General features: G+C 31.3%; 1 protein-coding gene and 1 long non-coding RNA gene across 8 annotated transcripts in view; one reads left to right on the top strand and one right to left on the bottom strand.

Moving 5' to 3' along the window:
* The window catches only part of LOC126837243 (zinc finger protein ZFP2-like), a 40,830-nt gene that overhangs the window by 19,942 nt on the left and 2,590 nt on the right, over positions 1 to 18,298 (top strand). The window contains exons 1-6 of one of the 7 annotated variants that reach the window (XM_050571073.1): positions 1,409 to 1,521; positions 2,843 to 3,058; positions 3,177 to 3,404; positions 4,317 to 4,406; positions 5,948 to 6,052; positions 8,630 to 8,751. In XM_050571073.1, the coding sequence (XP_050427030.1) occupies positions 5,982 to 6,052; positions 8,630 to 8,751 (193 nt within the window). In that variant the 5' untranslated portion in view covers positions 1,409 to 1,521; positions 2,843 to 3,058; positions 3,177 to 3,404; positions 4,317 to 4,406; positions 5,948 to 5,981. The other 6 variants (XM_050571076.1, XM_050571074.1, XM_050571075.1 and 3 more) reach the window with 6 other exon arrangements.
* Positions 4,915 to 6,128, bottom strand: LOC126837252 (uncharacterized). Its single transcript, XR_007685485.1, has 3 exons — positions 6,016 to 6,128; positions 5,840 to 5,950; positions 4,915 to 5,331 (listed from the first exon to the last, which is right to left on the bottom strand). It is a non-coding gene; the product is annotated as an uncharacterized LOC126837252 (long non-coding RNA).

Below are 18,298 nucleotides of genomic sequence, written 5' to 3'. Positions count from 1 at the left end.
TATAGATAGCCAGAATGCGTTTTACTCCATTATTAGTGGTTTCAGAGCAAAAAGGCTAAAATTATAACAACAATACGGAGACAATGCCATATCCAATTTTAATAACGTTGTATTTATTTTTAAAAGTAAGAATAATGTGATTTTAAATGTTAATAAATGTTTATCTACCTAGAAAAGAATGATAAATTATGTGGACGGTTATGTTATTTTGAAATATGAATAGGTATAAATCATCTAAATTATGTTACCGTTTCGCTTAAAAAATAATTTAAAAAAAAAAACAACAATCTATATTATACTACATTCTTGTATTTTCTTTCTCGTTTTTTAATTTTCAATTGCATAAATGTACACATTATTCAGGATTGTCATTTAACATTCGACTACAATAATTTTATTTTTTTGATTTTTAAAAAATGAAGTAAGTACGGTAATTCAAATGAAAACAATTTTTAAGTTGGTAACTTTAAGAGCTTTGAGACTTGAGAGTGAATAGAAAAAAAAACAAAATGCTACAGCCAACACACTAATTGTGTGAAGATATTTGTCTCTACATTAGCATTTATTAAGGCGCATTTTACAGGCAATTTTTCAATAAAACAATTATTATGTTTAATTTACATTAAATTTTATTGTCGATAGCGTTTTCTCATAATTATATTTTTCTAAACTGTTCATGCATTTTTTAACTTGACCAAATCACATAAATATATATTTATCTTTTATGTTTTAAAATGTATTGTTATATCAAACGAAAATTATTTTTTTTTTTAATTGGGCTTTGATATTTATTAGAAAACTATTTGTATAATTATAATAAAATATATACATTTTTTTTTACAAATTTGATTTTATTGTTGAATTTAGTGACGTTAAAATATGTTTTGGCGTGTGTAATTCGTTTTTTACAATTATTTTACAAAAATTACACCCTCTGCTGCCCCTAAAATAGGGTAAATTTAAAAACTATTAAAATTGAACTCGGAAACCTTAAAAACATATATTTTGATATGCCACATGACAGTTTATATTAAAAAAAAAAAAACTACCCCCCTGTTCTTCTCCTAAATTGAAGTAAAATTTCAAACCCAATTAGTGACGTCTTAAATAAAAGGAATGGATGACTTCGGAAATTTTTTTCTTTCGAATTGGGAGATAGGTACTGCTAGTTAAGACAGGTTAATTTTTATTCCAGACCACTTTGAGCCTATGCTGCAAAGCTGTAGTACCGAAATGCATGCAGCCCCCTGATTTTTCGTCCAGTTTTTTACTGATAAGAAGCAGCATAAAGGCGGTATCACGTTATCTTTTCTACATCTTGGACCTCGTCTTATGTAATCAGCTAAATTATATGCGATGTTTTGATAACATGATTTCATATCTATTGGTGATTTCTTGTTGAGTTATCTTGTTTATTGAAATTGTGTAAATTTGAAATTAGATGCGAATGCTTTAAACGTTAGATTTGTGTTATTTGCCTTTTAATGTGTTGTGATTTCATACCAAAAATTATTATTTTAAGTAAGTACGTTTATTTAAGTTACTTATTGTGAATTTTAAGGGGCCTACTGCAACTGGTATACTAATTATGAAGTTGCGCTGTCAAAGGTAATAGTGATCTAGTCAGCTTAGGTTAGGCATAGGGCCAAATTTATTTAGAAAGTTAAAATCGTTGTTTATTAAGATTAAATAATGATGATTATACCTACCTATTAATTGTGTGATTTTATAGAAGTTATTAGGTTCAGGTTACACGACTCGGGTGTCAGCGGTCTCATCAAGTTCCGTGTCACGGGTTCATAATGCTACTTATTAAAAAATATAAACTAGTTTATTAGAACACTTTGATTTATTTAAGCACATTTGTTTAAGAATAAATCTGGGGTCACATTGCCTTTTGCATGGCAGTGTAACAACACCCTATTTGCAAACATGTTCGCGCCAATGTTTCAAACTTTATCGGTACTACCAAACATCAAAGTAAGGTTTGTGTGAATTTATATATTACCTATTGTTTGTTATGGGTTTGTACACAAACTTATATCGTTGACAAACATTTCTCATGTCAGTGTGGACTAGCTTTATTGTCTAAAAGTTAAGGAAGTCAATGACCATCAATAGCGGGCAATTAATTAGCAATATAACTTGTAACTCACTGCTATACAGCTACGATAAAACAGCTGTCAGGGCTCTAATCTATGTAATATGATAATGTATATTTACATTTACTGGTTTACTGGTTTATTGCATGACATTACATTATACTTAGTAGAGTGATTTCACAATTAGAGTTACACAATTATTGGGTTTGACACGTTAAATGTATGTTCTCACCATATGGTGAAGTTGGTACTGACTACCATCGCACCTCTATATATTATAACACACAACAATTAAACTTTCAAAGTAATTGTGGATCACCAATTGAATAGATTAATATGAATTATTAATATAAGAATTAAGACACTGCAGATAAATAGTTCTTATTAATTTGTCGTGTCAATCGGCCAGTTAGAGACACATTTTTGTTGTAATGCGATAAATATTCACAGTTAATTTATTTTTATTGCTTATTAGACCTTAGTATTATTCTAAAACTAATTTAATCAGTTAACTGCCTTGTGCTAACGGGGAACTCAATTTTAATTGTAAAATAAATAATATTTGTAGTTTTAAGTTTTTCAATTCCAATGTATGTATGTCATTCTATGGTGGAACCTCCATACTCTTTTCATAGAATAGCATTCATTAGCTAAAAATGTCGTCTCTGTGATTTATACTCATGTTTTAATCGTTTTCAATAATCAGTAATTTTTTTAAAGTATACTTTGTTTTTTTTTAGAGTATATGAACTAAAAAAAAAACCGAAAAATTCAAATGCAAACCTGGGATTATACTACTACGCATATATGATCAGAGTAAAAGAATACAAGCAGTCCCAAGATCAATTTACCAATGCCGTAGGGAATGAAACAAAACTGCCTGCAATTGAATCATTCAATTGTTGTCAGATAACATACAATGATCCTCATATCACAATTGAAGGATATCCACACAAGTAATATAATTTTTTTAACAAAATATTTAAATTACATTTTTTTAATAAGATGTAATGCGATTAAGAGAAGGATAGGTATTTATTTCTCAATTATGTTTAAAATATACTTTTGTTTTAGACTTGATGAAGCAGGAGACAAGCCGGCAATTAAACTTGAGGTAGACGAAACAAATGATTATTACTGCAAGGTTTTATTTAAAATAAATTAAGAAAATGGCCAGTCGGAAGAGAAATTTAACAACGCTATTGAGATAAAAACAAATCCAAATTATATTGAAAAATCATACGATTCTTGTACGATAACTCACAGTGATCCTCAATTAACAACCGACAGGGATGAATCCAAGTAATATAACTTTTTAAAATAAATTATTTTATATACATATTAATAAAAATTAATAATGTGATAACTGATAAGATTCTCTTTGACAAATTTTTTAGTGTCTACATTTATTAAATTAGGTAAAAAAATGTTTTTAAAGATTGTTTGTTTTTAACGCTATAAATGGTTTTAGTTCAAGAATGGCATAAATTTATTTTTTCTGATAACCTTTAGCTGAATAACAAGTTTTAATTTATTTATTTATTAAAATACATTTTTTAAAATTATTCAATTATTTCACTTTAGGTGTCGTAGAGTTCAATTTTAAACTCTCTTAACCTATCTAACTCTTAAAAAAGGCTGGTGAATTTTAATGTAGATAATATATACATATTTATATTGAGTAGCATTATATGTTTATGCAGTTACCTTAAAAATATATAAAGTGATCAGTTTAAATATAATTTTTATAAATTATAATAAATAAATAAATTCAAATTATTCGTATTTTATTTCGGTTAAACATTCTTAAAACGTATAAATGTTTAAAGTAGAGTAAGTAGTTTATCTAACCTAACCTAGTGTCAAGGGTCACTCCTAAAAAATCTTCTATGAATTTTTAGTATTACATTAAAAACGATAATAATAATAAAAGCTAAATAATGTTTTTTATCTGCGACAAAATATGTAGATAAAATAGATAGTCACATATTGGAGTTGATAATAGTATAAAGTTGGATTGTTATGCACCTGTACACGTCTATGATGTAAGTCCATGTAAATTGTAATATAGATGGGGCAATACATCCTAAGCACCTATTAATCATATTGTGTAACCAAAATCATAAACTATATTTGTTTTTATTACATTGCAACTATTTCAATGTCTTTTTAGTTATCAGTAAAATTTTGTTTTAAATATCTTTTGTTTTTTAGTTTTACTGAATAGAACATTTAAGTTGAAGTGGACGATTATAACCAAGGAGTAAACAATCCTCAAAAAAATGTACACTGGAATACATACAAGTAATGCAATTTCTAAAATACTTCTGAACACTTTGTTAAGAATAATATAGCAAATAGTATAGGCTGACTGACTTTCTATGTGGTATCTCGGCCTCTTTTCTTTTTATTGTCATACACAGAATTAATAAAAATTAAAATAAACAAAAGTAAATAGAAATGAAAAAAAGATATACATAAGCTATAAATTATCCTTTTCTCAAACTATATATCATTGATTACACTTTATAAGCTATACTACTTGGACCTATCACCTATGAAACACTTTTCAAGAGGTGGTGTTACCAAATTGGTTTTGTTCTATGGAGACGATTGTTGTATAAAACAAAAGTTTTACCCAAACGCGCCGAGGCATCTGTAATTGATTAAATTCTAGTAATTATTTGAATTGAACAATTCAAATGAAACATTAGAGTATTATCTTGTAGCGTTTTTGTTTTTTTTTTTTTAATGTTTAACATATAACAACATATTATACAATATATATTCTATGCATCCCCCAGCGGACCAATCTTGTTAACGTCACTATGTTCGACGTTGTCGACGTTATCGCCTTTGTCGTCCACGTTGTCACGTGCATCATTGTGTTCTAAAATTATGTTCTTGAGCATATCTAGAACTTCAGTGCGATTGTTTTTTGTCGTTATGTCGTCATCTTTTGCAAACACCCATTTGTGTTCACTCGACTCTACGACCTGTCTCAGAGTCCACGGGTCGTTATCGTTCACAACTTTGGTCCAAGATATTGAAAACAGTGTAGTAGCTGTAGCTTGTTCGGAATTGTGTAAAACCCAAGGTGTGCAACGCATGGACCGGCATTGCAGTAGTGGTGTCTTCACATTCGCCGAACAATTATTACTATTGAAAATTTGTTTGATTTCATAATAATTTGAAAAACACAATTTCATCAGAAACGGGTACTTGTACTCTGTAAGAAAACGGTCGTTATTATCATTTGTCTGACGTCAACCCCAAGAAAAATAATTGATGGTTTTAGTTTATGGATTCTATATTATACTATCATATTTATGTTAAAACAAAGTTATATTCGAACAGCAACAAATAATTATCAACCCAATTTTATGATTTTACCATTTTTACCTTTTAACGCTAAACAAAACTATTTTTCTATGGTTTTTTTTTGTCTGTACCCTATTGGAAGCCAAAAAATTGAAAACCCTTACGAACTAACCTAGTGGAAACTAGAAAGTGTACCTATTATTTTATTATTGTATGTAAGTTTCGCTGTACATTTTAAATAAATCGACTTTCATTATTATCACTACATTGTTAATATTAAATTTAAAATAAGTAAAATAGTAGGTACACGGGTATACTATAAAATTCGTATGTACACTTTAAAAAAGACCAATGTACAAATGAAATATAATACTTTAAACTAAAAGTCTTTAGTGTTTTTCAAAAAAAATAAATACTTGACGATTTCATAAGCAAATGGTTAGACTTTAAGACAGCTTTTACTGCATGGGCGACGTCATTAAATTCGATTAATCCCGTTGAACATTTTGCGTTCTGTGTTTTAGGCACTGTCAAAGAACCATTTTAAGTACATTAATTATGATTGCGATTGTTAAATCACGTTCTAACGTACAAATAGTTATGGAAATTATGGCTTCGTTGCTCTCGAGGTAATTAGATACAGCTTGATGTATGTCCAGCCCGGTAATGTCAGTTGGGGCGTTAAAAAAATGTAAAATCTATAACATGTTTGTGTCATTAAAAAAAAAAATGTAATATAATAGTACACTAATATTATAAGCCATGTGCTTACTTTTGACGGAGCCGTTGGTCTTCTGTTGTTTATGTGTGAAGCTTTGGTGAATCTATTAAGTTTACTTGTGGAGTATATTTTGTGAGCGTGAGTGCCGTCCAACAATTTACTACTTTTACTAGTTTCATTGTAGATAGAATAATGTTTCGAATATCTATAGGTATACAGTGTATCATATTATTATGTACATGTGCGAATGGTCTTAAAATAGATATTTTTGTTAAATTAACAAAGGTACCTCCGTGGTATCATTCGTACGTCCCGACGAATGATGTTACTTACTTAACTTCAATTTTCCTCTCATGGTCCAACATTAACTTGTGCAGTTTGTCTATACATTCGTCTGCCGACTCTAGCGTTTCCATCTCGACCAACGCCATTTTGCTTTTTAACACCTTCACTTTAACCACGTTTCCGAACAAACAAAACAAATTGAAAATCATGTCACAGTTTATTGACAAATGCTCAAGTCCGTAAACAGCGAGAATTTTGTTTGGCTTCTTAGGGGAAGACCAACGACCGTCGCAGGCCGTCGGACCATCGCCGGGGTGGCCCAGTATCTTAGTTATTTCACTGTTTGTCGCAGTAAATCGGCAGTCCCATACATTATGTTGTTCATTGCTGATATGGACAACAGGCAACAATAATAATATTATCATTAAAGTCTATAATTATTGAGAAAAAAAAAATAGTTAATTTTTTTATACTTTGAGTTCATCAGTTCGCGATGCCTTGAACATCTATAATTATTCAAAAAATTGTTTGACGATGACACTAGCGGCTGTCTTTGTTCAGTTTGATTTGTGTCCATAATATCAATGTTTTTCCCTGAAGACAGAATGTCGAAAATTGATTACAAAAATAACAAATCCTTTTTAGTAATTACCTTTAGATTTAATATATTTATTATTCGTTGTATACCTGCCAATTGTGTTGGGTTGTATAGAAGTATGACTGGTCTTTGTTAGTTAAAACACGTTGATATACAGTGTACGAAATGATAAACTATAGTAAAATTAATGTATTGATTTGCTTACTTAACAACGCGTTCTTAACAAAATAATATATTGCTATTGTTTCTTACAAACCACTTAATTGTTTTCCGTGTAAGACAAATATAATAGTATTATTATGATTTTTATATTTAATATATTAACATTGGAAAGTTCTTTTGGAACTTAGGGCATTGCAAATACAATTTTCAGTCGGTCAGCTATTTTATAAAAAGAAAACTACATAGTTTGTAAACAAATATTGCACAGGAATGTTAATACTTGCATGTGTGTATTAGTCTTAATGATATACTACTATATGACAGCACACTACTAACTTGTATTACAAGAGTTTTTATTAAACCTTGTGAGGTTAATGCTACTTACGCCGCTATGGTTTTAATACTCTTGATTATTACTTACAGCTTAAAAAAATACATTGACAATATTAAGTATTAACACATAAATACAAATGACATTTTGTTTGTTATTGTAATTTAATTATGTATGGATATAATGATCAGACCCAAAAATGTTAGTGAACGCATTTGTTCTTTTACTTGTTTGGGTATTTTGCTAACTTATGTTTTGCCTCGACCTAATTGATTCCAAATGGTTTGCGCCTCTGGATATTATAAACCCTTAACGGATCTCGAAGGACAACGCTGTCATCATAGATTGTGATGGTGTCTTCAGATTAAATATATCCAAGTATTCGCGGCGGAAAAGTAAAATATTATTTAGGATATTATAAACAAAGATGTATCATGTTTCCTGTAATTTCATCCTTTGTTTCTCCACTTTAATAGTTACTGTAGTGCATAATATAATACCTTTACCATAAGTAATTTATAAAACGTTGTGTATACAAGTATATATTATTTGATAAAACGTTACACCGCGTTGCTTTTGCGTGTTGCATTGATTAGATTGCTATATAGCTGTTGGATACAAATCGCACTAACTGCATAGTACATAGGTAGTATATTTTGCAGTCTCTACTGGCAATCGCATAGCGCTTGTTAGAATTATTATCCGTTGCATTCGATATGGTAATATATTATAATAATTATTATTATTATTGCTGCTGCTGCGGTCTAGTGTGATTCGCTGCCACCCGGAATGCCGGCTAATCGTTGCAATAAAATTACAAATGAGGATAAAATGTAGAGAAAAAAGTAACAAAATCATGATTAATTACACGGTTAGAACGGGAATGTTTCATATTATGAAATCCGTGTGCGATTTGAGCTGCGTTCTGCAGTTATCGCCGGTACACAATTGTTACCAGCCGATGTAAGCCGGTTAGTACCCGTAGTGGCGTTTGCCGGGCAAAGGTACGGGTTTTCCCACTTAGCAAATAGCTTTTAACAAACCACGTGTGCGGTGTCGGTCCGCAACATTTCTTGTCGACAATTTCTAAACAGCACAATAATTTCCAGCTACCCCAATACGGTCGACGTCATGAAGAGCCTTCTGGACATGTTCACCGGCAATGCTCCGACCGTGCAGTACAAACGCGACAGGGACGAACAGCTGATCACTTGTCGGATTTGCTATGACGGTAAGCAGACGCGAGGCGTTATTTTAATTGTTCCTTTCAACTACTAAAAGCCGTCCAAGCCGAGAACTAATGAAATGAACGGTTTCGGAGAGTTACAAATATTTTAAAGGGGTCTATTCGAGGATTGCAAGGGGTACTACCCCTATTAAGGGCGACTTACCTATTGAAGTCGATAGATTTACATTATTTAACATAAGTACAACAAATTTCGACCAAATTGTTAAAGTGACATAGTCTAAAAATAAGAAATATTATCAATACTTCAACAATTGGAGACAAACGGTGACCCACTCAAATTTGTCCAAAATGTTTTTACCAATATGCAAATTTAGTGTATAAATCAATAACCACTATACTTAGGGTTTAGTATTGCAAACGGACTCGACCAACCCCGATGGTCTTGTAATATATTATATTTTTATTGTACTTGATAAAAAATAAAAACCTTTTTTTAAATTAAATATTTACTTAAACCTTAATAATATACCGCCAAAATGCATCTTGTCGGCGCGCGGCGTACATACCTAACCAAAGAGACACCGCTTTTTCAATATTAGTTTAGATGGAAAATCGATAACTTTCGGTGTACGATTTCTGTCCTTTACAATTTAAAAACTGTCATGGCAATGAGCATGATCATTAAAAGTAATCGTTTATTTAAAACGAAAAAAAAAATAATTAGAAAACCATATTATTGTAAAACAGAAAACTTTTCAGTACGTCAAAAAAGCCAGATTTTAATTACATTTTATAATGTTAGATATCTGTTTTTTATTATGTGCCAAGAGCGGGTACTGGAAACTTTTTTATTAGTACTAACAAAATAGAATTATTATAAATTATACGTTTTATACGATTGCGTACTATCAAAAAATTGTTTTTTTCAAAAATGCCGGCATCTCTCCAAATACGTGTACCGCAGATTTCATATTTCTTCTCATTTCTTCGTTGATTTTCTCTATGGATTTCAAATCATCACTGTATCGATACAACTGAACGTAACCGATCATGTTGGCGTACCGTTGTGAAAACGCTTGGCACTTGAGCTCGAATGACTTTTTCCCATCGTGTCCTCCCTTTTTCAAGTCCCAGATGGTTTTGCGAATTTCCATTATCGGCAATGGGGATATGAAATTGTATCTGAACCGGACCGCCAACACGGACGACATGTAGGTGTCGTATTCTTCGAGTAATTTGTAATCTATCGTCAACCGCTTCCGAAAAGATGTCGTCATCAGTTCGCAGTACCGCTGTACAAACGCCATGCCGGCACTTTCGAAGGCGTTCATCATTCGAACATAGCCTTGCAAGTATGCGCCACGACGGTAGTAATGTGTCATTAAATCGGCCAACAGTACCCCGTGGGCTTGTACGCGGTCCGTGTCGTTGTTTTCGTGCAAAATAAGAGCCGTGAAAAATCGTCCTATGACCCCTTCGATTTCAGATTTCCCATAAGGATCGGTGTTGTCGCTAAAAGGAATACTATTGGTGTACGATGCGATGATGCCACTAAACCGATCACTAGAGGATGCGCCGGTTGTCACTTTGCTGATGCACGGTATGTTGCTGTTTGTGTAACACGTACCTTCGAGCAATTTATAGTCCAAAATCGCCCAATCGTTGTTGGCCGCTTCTCTCAGTGTATCCTTAGCCCTCCCATCGACCAAATCCAACAATTCCGACTGTTGCCGAGTTTGTTGCAGGGCACACGCCATTATTACACACAATTTCCACACATACATGGCTTGGACTTGTCGACGTCTCGGTTTCAACAAAAGAAAATCTTTACTGTTTCAAATCTTTACTGCTGAGTTTTATGGGTACCATATAACGTATGATTGACACAACAGTCTGTGTTAGTATTTGCTTGTACTTGTTTTTTTATAAAGAGACTAGCATACGCGTGCAGCGTTCGAAAGCACTTGAAAATTGGTGTCAATGTTTACACGACGACATTATTTTTACCTTTTACTTTTTTGCTCTGCATGTTTGCTAAGTTTTATACGTTTTTAAAACACAATACTTTTCGTAAAAACCGTGTATACTACAAGTCTAAATTATTGTATCTACCGATTCATATTCAGTAAAAAATCATCGATAAGCCTAGTTTAATGATCTTATTTCAATGATCTGCATTTTATAATTACCTTGATCTTTTGAAATTACCCCTTTTTGTTGATTTGAAATTTTAATGACTTTCTGATACGCGAAAAAAACAATTTCTTTTAGAAAGCTGAGATTATTTTACATAAGAAACTAATTTTTAATATTTTTTTTTTTTTTAATGGCTGAAGATAATATAAAAAAAAACGGTAAAAAAGAGATGTCAAGACAAAAACTCAACATACTTTTTATGACCATGGCTAAAATAATGGAAAAAATATTTTAGAACATTCGTAAACATATTATATAATTTTTGAGATAAATTGTACTATATGCAGAATCTCAAATGAAAAAAAAGAACTATCCCATCCAACGAGCATTATTTAAACTTTTCACGATACCAAATTTAGGAGATAATCTAATTTAATGTAAGTAGGTATGTTTGATTTTTTTTTTACCCATAGCTTTCTTTCCGTTTAAATTAGGCTGCCAAGTGACAGTAGTAAAAAATATAAATTAAGCTGAAGGACATGCATTTTTTTCATTTATACTGTAGTGTATTTGATTTTAGTAACCTCCTTTTTTTTACTGGTGTTTTTTTTTATGAATTATCAGGAAATTAAAAATATTGTTTTTAAGTCAGGTGGGATTATTTTCCAGTGGCTATTTCGTCGAACAAATGTGTAACAATATAATCACTGTATATCATACATATATCAAGTTACTCAACGTTAACTGAACCTAAAAAAAAGCTACTTGTTACACAAAAAACTGTTATTACTGGTAACCGAGTAACTCAAAGCTACGTCAAATACAACATTTTTACAATACCAACAACGTTACATAAGCATTTACCGGGAAAACGCATTTCTGATTTGAAATTATTTTAATCGTCTCTAAATCAAATACCATATTATAGCTATTATAGTTGCTGTGATATGTGCACAATAAGAGTACATTCCAATAAGATAAACATTAATATTTATTTAAATGCAAGGGGTTTCACATTAACTGCATGTAATGTTGTGACCAGACTTGACAGCTTTTTGTGTGTAATCGAAATTTCAGAAAACTTTTTTTCTCGTGTCTTATATGTTACAATCAAAATAAGTATTAAAAATATGTATAGGTACCTATTGTTTTGTACTATTACTGCTTGAACCATAAGCGTTTAGAATATAATATATATATATATATAGATTGTAAACGTCTAACTTCATCTTTGACATAAGATATAAATTCAAAAATTTGGCCTAAAATTATGTTTAACAAAGTTATGGAAACAAATTTAACACAAACCTAATCGCATCTTTACTAAAGAAATATCTTATTTATTTATGTGCGCATTCCATACGTTCTGAAATTCGATAAAAAAAAACCATGCAAATACACAATAACCGTTTTATTTAAATAAAAAAACGACAATCCAAAGTATCCTTCATTCGATGGCCTCATTATTTGTGCAGTACATTAATGGCGCAGCTTTTATACTACTTCTTAAACGTTCGTAAAAATGTTATATCTACGTTTATCGATTTGTTGTTTTGTTAAATAAAACGCAACTGGAACAGCTTGTGTCGAGTTTAACATGTGTATACGTGTAGAACGTTCGGAATTTTTGGGTAAAAAAATAACATACATATTATATACAAAATATTCGCTTTATTCGCTGTGTTCTTTGTTACTAGCACACAACAATTTTAGTACGTAGGCGTTACTGTTGTTTAATTCGTTTTTCTGGCAAGCGAAACTGGATTTCTCGGTGTAAAAAAATGAATCCAACCAAGTTTTTCGCCGCGATATTGCTGATGGAGTTGTATTTCTTTGCATCCGGACCGTTTGCTTCGTGTACGCCAAAGCCAGTCGCGTTTAATCAAACGAAACACTTGCTGTCTTTTTCCGGATGGAAAGACATATTGAATAACGTGAAAATGAAGAACGCCCAACAGGAGTTTGGCTACGACGACATGGTAGAGTCGGTCGACCAAATTGAGACAATTAAGACAAATAAGACAATTGCGGCTCACATATCAGCCGTGAACGCTCACATTTTTCTTACGTTGAACTGCAGGTATGCAAGTAGACTTTCCTTCATGAGTACGATTATCAATGACATGGCATTCGAGTGTGGATACTTTGCTTTTTCGGACGCTTATGATTCTCCGTTTACAATTGTACCGTTAGATTTCTACGAACAAGTACTCTATTCGGCGTTCGAACTGACTTCGATGGTGTTAACGTACGCTTATGGCGCGTTAGAGTATTTCCATAAGCGGATGCAGAGTAAAATAAGTAGCAAGAGCATACGTCCTATTAACAGATCGTTCAAATTGAATTGCGAACAATTGATGAACGTTTACAGACAGGCAGCAGTATCACCGGCCGATATCAGAAATCAATTCCAAGTCACCGTAAATTCTTTGCAGATGTTCGAGACTAAGATGGGCGAATATTCCAATCAAAATTGTCGCGTAGAAACCGGTTACCCGGACCTGTGGATCAGATATCGTTTTGAATTATTCAGCCTTAAGGAACAGTTCAATTTGTACCAACTATTTCTATATCTCCAAAGGAAAATCATAGAAGTCACCGACGATATTATAGAAAACAACTTCAAGGCTTGTGGGTTCCTATACAACACTGACACTAAAAAGTGTACATTAAGACAATCAGAAGCGCCTACATCCGAATTACACTGACCACACCTTGTCATTTATTTTTTAAGTGTGTCTCTGTATAGTGGAATTACTCAAATACACGAATAGTTCTATGGATGTACAATTTTTGCTTGACATTTTAATAGTCCCTTCTCCTATCAATTTAAATGAAACAACATCAGTTTTAACATGTTATGCAACTGCGTTGGTTTTTTTCCTTGTGGTTTATAGTCACGTACATTATCTATGCATTTCTATACATTATAGTCATGTATTATATTTATTTTTTAGAATCATTATTTTTTTTTTAAATTCAACAGTATGTCTGAAAACCCCTAAAACTAAAGTTTATTAAATAACTATTTTGCATGAAATTGTATTTCATTATAGTCCAAAAAATAAGCTACCTGATTAATACCTATGTTATATCCTACCTAAAAAGTATTTGAATTAAATATTTACTCAAATACATGAATATGAATTCTATGGATGTGAAAAAAGTTGTTTAAAATTGTATAGTTTCTTTTCCATTAACATCAGATTACATGAAAGTTATTTAGCTACTTTTTTTTTTTATGGTGGTATTGGTATGGTACGATTTAGAAAAAGTCCTTAAATATCATTAGGTACTGTTGTAATATTTCTTATCATATATTATATTATTATGTGTTATCAATTTAATCATTATCTTTTATTGCAAATAAATAAAGTTCAGTCTTGTGGTTTTTACATAATATGTCGTGACTTGTGTAATTCTTTTAATTAATTTATTAAATTAAATAATAATAATAAAGAGTTGTTCAGGCATAATATTTGTTAATCATAATAGTAACAATATTACATGTTTTTTTCAGTCGGTAGGATAATTTTTTAAATTAATTAAATTGTGATAAAAGATTATGATTAAATTGATAACACATAATAATATTATATATGATAAGAAATAATACAACAGGTACATCACAGGAATAACATTACATTGAAACAAAAAAACTGTTTTAGAAATTTCTGCTACTACTATTTTGTATGTTTAATATAAAAATACCAACTTTCGAAAACTATAGAAACATTATAGAAATGAAACAGTTTTCTCTCTACCCTTAACATTAGAATTATTAATGATCCTTTTGATTTTCATTAGGTTACCTATATACATAGTTATTTTTAATATAAATATCTCTGTACCAATTGGATTGTAGAAAACACGATTTTAGTGATGTTAAATATTTTTCAAAATAAATAAAATAATTAAAATGTTAACTAACATATGTAATAATCCCAAAACATACATGTTTTTTTATTATTAGTAGTATGAAATAAGTATGGGTGTAAAGCACTGTATTGCATTAACCATTACTTATTAGAGTAGGTTTGTGTTGATAGTGACCTCCTCTAATGACCATTGGACATTATGGTTCGTTTTTGTTTAAAATGAGACCACTAATTTTTTGAAATTTTTCTATTTATTTATATATTCCTTATCTATCTTAAATATTTCAAAATTGGGTGGGCCATTTTTATAGAATTGGACACTTAACAAATATTTTCATCGTATAGTTCATATTAAACAAATATTCCTCGTACTAATTTAATTTTTGAACTAAGTATGATGAATACATTTTTTTTGACTTTTGAGTATTTTATCAATATTAAAAATGTCCATATCATTATGTTCCACTCAATTAAAAAATATTTAAAAATACTTAGGCGACATTAAAAGTTGTTGGAAAAATATCAAAATATTAGTGGCTTCATTAGGTCCAACGATCATTAAGCTGAGGCCCCACTGAGAGCGATTTGCGTTTTTGCGATAGCGTGTAGCGTGTTGGCGATTTAGCGATTTAATCAACAGTATAGAAGTAAATATGTAGTGTCCCACTGACCGCGTGTAGCGTTTTACGATTTTAGCTACACGCGCGAGAATCGCTGAAAAAACAAAATTGTTTGATTTTCGGCGATTAATCGCTGTTAAAATGGTATCATCGTCGGTTCTGTCAGAACAAATTGCTGCTGCTGTATACCTACAAGAACCCATATGGAATCCGAGACACCCAGACCACAGAAATCGAAACACAGTCCTGAGATTTTGTAGGTCTGTTCTAGGACAAAACCTTAAAATTGATAAAATGTATGGTAATTTAATTATTTAATGTTATATATTTAGGTTTATTAAATTAGTTATTATAAATTATATGTTTTAGTACTACTGTTATACTAGTAATAAATAAAAATAGAGCTCGGATGTTAATGACCTAAAATGAATTTGAAAATTAATGTAGAAATGAACACGCGCGACATAAAAAAACGCTAAAGTGTCCCCACCAAAATCGCTGGTGGACATCTGGCGTGTAAAATCGCGGAATCGCTCACACGCAAATCGCTTTCAGTGGGTCCTTAGGTTTAGGCTAAACGACAAATAGTTTCTTGTGAGGAATTCAAATGGGAACTTACCGTGGGTACATTGTGCTATTAGGAATAATTATTGTGTTTGTATGTTGTTTATGTGTTGATTACAGATTTTTGAGAAAACCGTACCAGCTAAAATACCACTTTAGAACTATCTTTAGTCTATTTTTCATACTTCCAGTTCCAAAAGTACGCCAAAAAAAACGAAATTTACTAAAACTTAAAGATATCCATACGCAATATCGGAACTTTAAAAATTCTTTTTTCACCTTCATATTGTTCTCAATTCAGGCATAGGTCTTTCATTAATACTCTTAAAATGTTATGTCTACGCGAATTAGTTGTTTTATTACAACGTTGATTAATTACGGTTGGAGCAGCGTGTGTCTAGACTATCATGTATATAAATATAAGAACGTATGGATTTTCGGGTATAAAAAACTTGCATACAAATGCATATTGTTCTCTTTATTTAACTATTTACATAAATCACCATAATTAAAACGACGAACTAGCAAATAAAAAGCTTAGTACCAACTCAGTATTACGATTGTTTGGTTCATTCTGTGCGATTATTTTCTCCTCCGCTACTTGTAAGATATGTACAAAATGAATCTGACCAAGTATTTCGCCGCGATATTGTTGCTGGAGTTTTTGTTTGCATCCGAACCGTTCGCGTCGTGTGATCGGCTGTCCGAAACGATTAAAGAAACAAAACTTTTGTTGTCTTATTCCGGATGGAAAGACATATTGGATCACGTGAAAACAAAAACTGCCGAAGGGGAATTCGGCGACGGTGACGTGGCAAAGTTGGTCGACAAAAATGTGGACATTAAAAGGAGAGACATACTAGATCTGGTTAAACACATTTTTCTCATGTTGAACTGCAGATATGCAAGCAGACTTTTGTTCTTGAGTACAATCATCAAAGACGTGGCAACTAAATGTGGATACTTTGCTTATCCGGATGAAATACCTTTTTTTTCAATGTTACCGTTATATTACTGCGAGGAAGTACTATATGCGGCATTTGAACTGGCTTTGATGGATTTATCGTTCGTGTACAGTGCGTTAAAGTATTTTCAAACGATGAGCCCGAGAAGTTTAGATAGAAAGAGCTTACGGCCTATTAACAGATCGTTTAAATGGAATTGTGAACAATTGTTGAGCTTTTACAGACTGCCAGAATCACCGGCTACTATCAGAACTCAGTTGCAATCTACCGTAAGTGCTTTGCAAATGTTTAACGAGAAATTGCTTGACTATTTTAACCACAATTGTCGTGAGGAAACCGGTTACCCGGAACTGACCACCGCTTATCGTACCGGACTTGATGATTTAATAAAAGATGAACCCGATAAAATATTCGATTATTTCCAGAAGAAAATCGTAGAAGTCACCGACGATATTACAAAAAACAATTTCTGGGATTGCGGGTTTTTATACAACAGTGGAACGAAAACATGTACATTAAAACAACCGGAAACGTCTACATCTCAACCATGCTGACATGACCTTGCCATTTATAAATTTATATGGCATTTTTGTTCGTTAATATCAGTAACGATATCCTCGGCGTACATTTTATAATCATTTCTATTTCAAAATGTTGTTTTTATTTCTTGCTTTTCCTTAATAAAAATTATGTTTTGACTACAGATTTTTGAGAAACCTATACCAATAATGAAACCTCTTTAGGTCTGTCTAACTTTAGATTAATTTTTAGACTTCTATTTCCAAAAGTACGTCCATGAAGGAAATATTTAGTATATTTAAAGTATATACAAGTGATTTTATCAGAGTAAGCCAGTACAGCGGGTTCGAGGCATAATGGAATCAAAGCGTAGTGGATCGGAGAAGTCACGGGTCTACAGAAATTATTATAAATAACATTTATAAAATCACTTTAAAATAAACACTTTGATGCTAATTTTTAAACACTGCACCTCATTTTAATCCTTTCTTAAGGTGCTGGTTTATACTTTGCTCTGTATATAATACTCTATAATACTAACTACTGATTAGCACCGAAGCGTTTATTTGAATGCGATTTTATCCCTTTAAGTTGTAATAATTCCTGTAAACCTGTGCTCCGTCCCGTGTGTTTATTAATTAATAATTAAGGTATAGAGAATAATTTTTATTCGTCGATTTTAATAACGACATACTCGGGATTTATGAAAGAATGTTGCTTTATAATCTGAAAAAAATAACAAATTTATTAAATATGTTTTATCTAATTTCTTATTAAGCGGTGTCTCTATTTCATAGAATTAATTTAAAATATTTACTCAAATACATAAAGAATTACTTATATGGATGTGAAAAATGTTGTTTGAAATATTAATAATTCCTTCTCCTCTCAATTAAAAGAAAAAACT

This window comes from Adelges cooleyi, unplaced genomic scaffold (assembly GCF_023614345.1).
Source record: "Adelges cooleyi isolate 19-005CV unplaced genomic scaffold, UGA_ACOO_1.1 ACOO_flye_CR_arks_rails_tigmint_CR_PRNA_247, whole genome shotgun sequence".
Classification (NCBI taxonomy): Eukaryota; Metazoa; Arthropoda; class Insecta; order Hemiptera; family Adelgidae; genus Adelges; species Adelges cooleyi.
The sequence above is the reverse complement of the archived record's forward strand: the minus strand, read 5'-3'. Positions and strand labels throughout refer to the sequence as shown.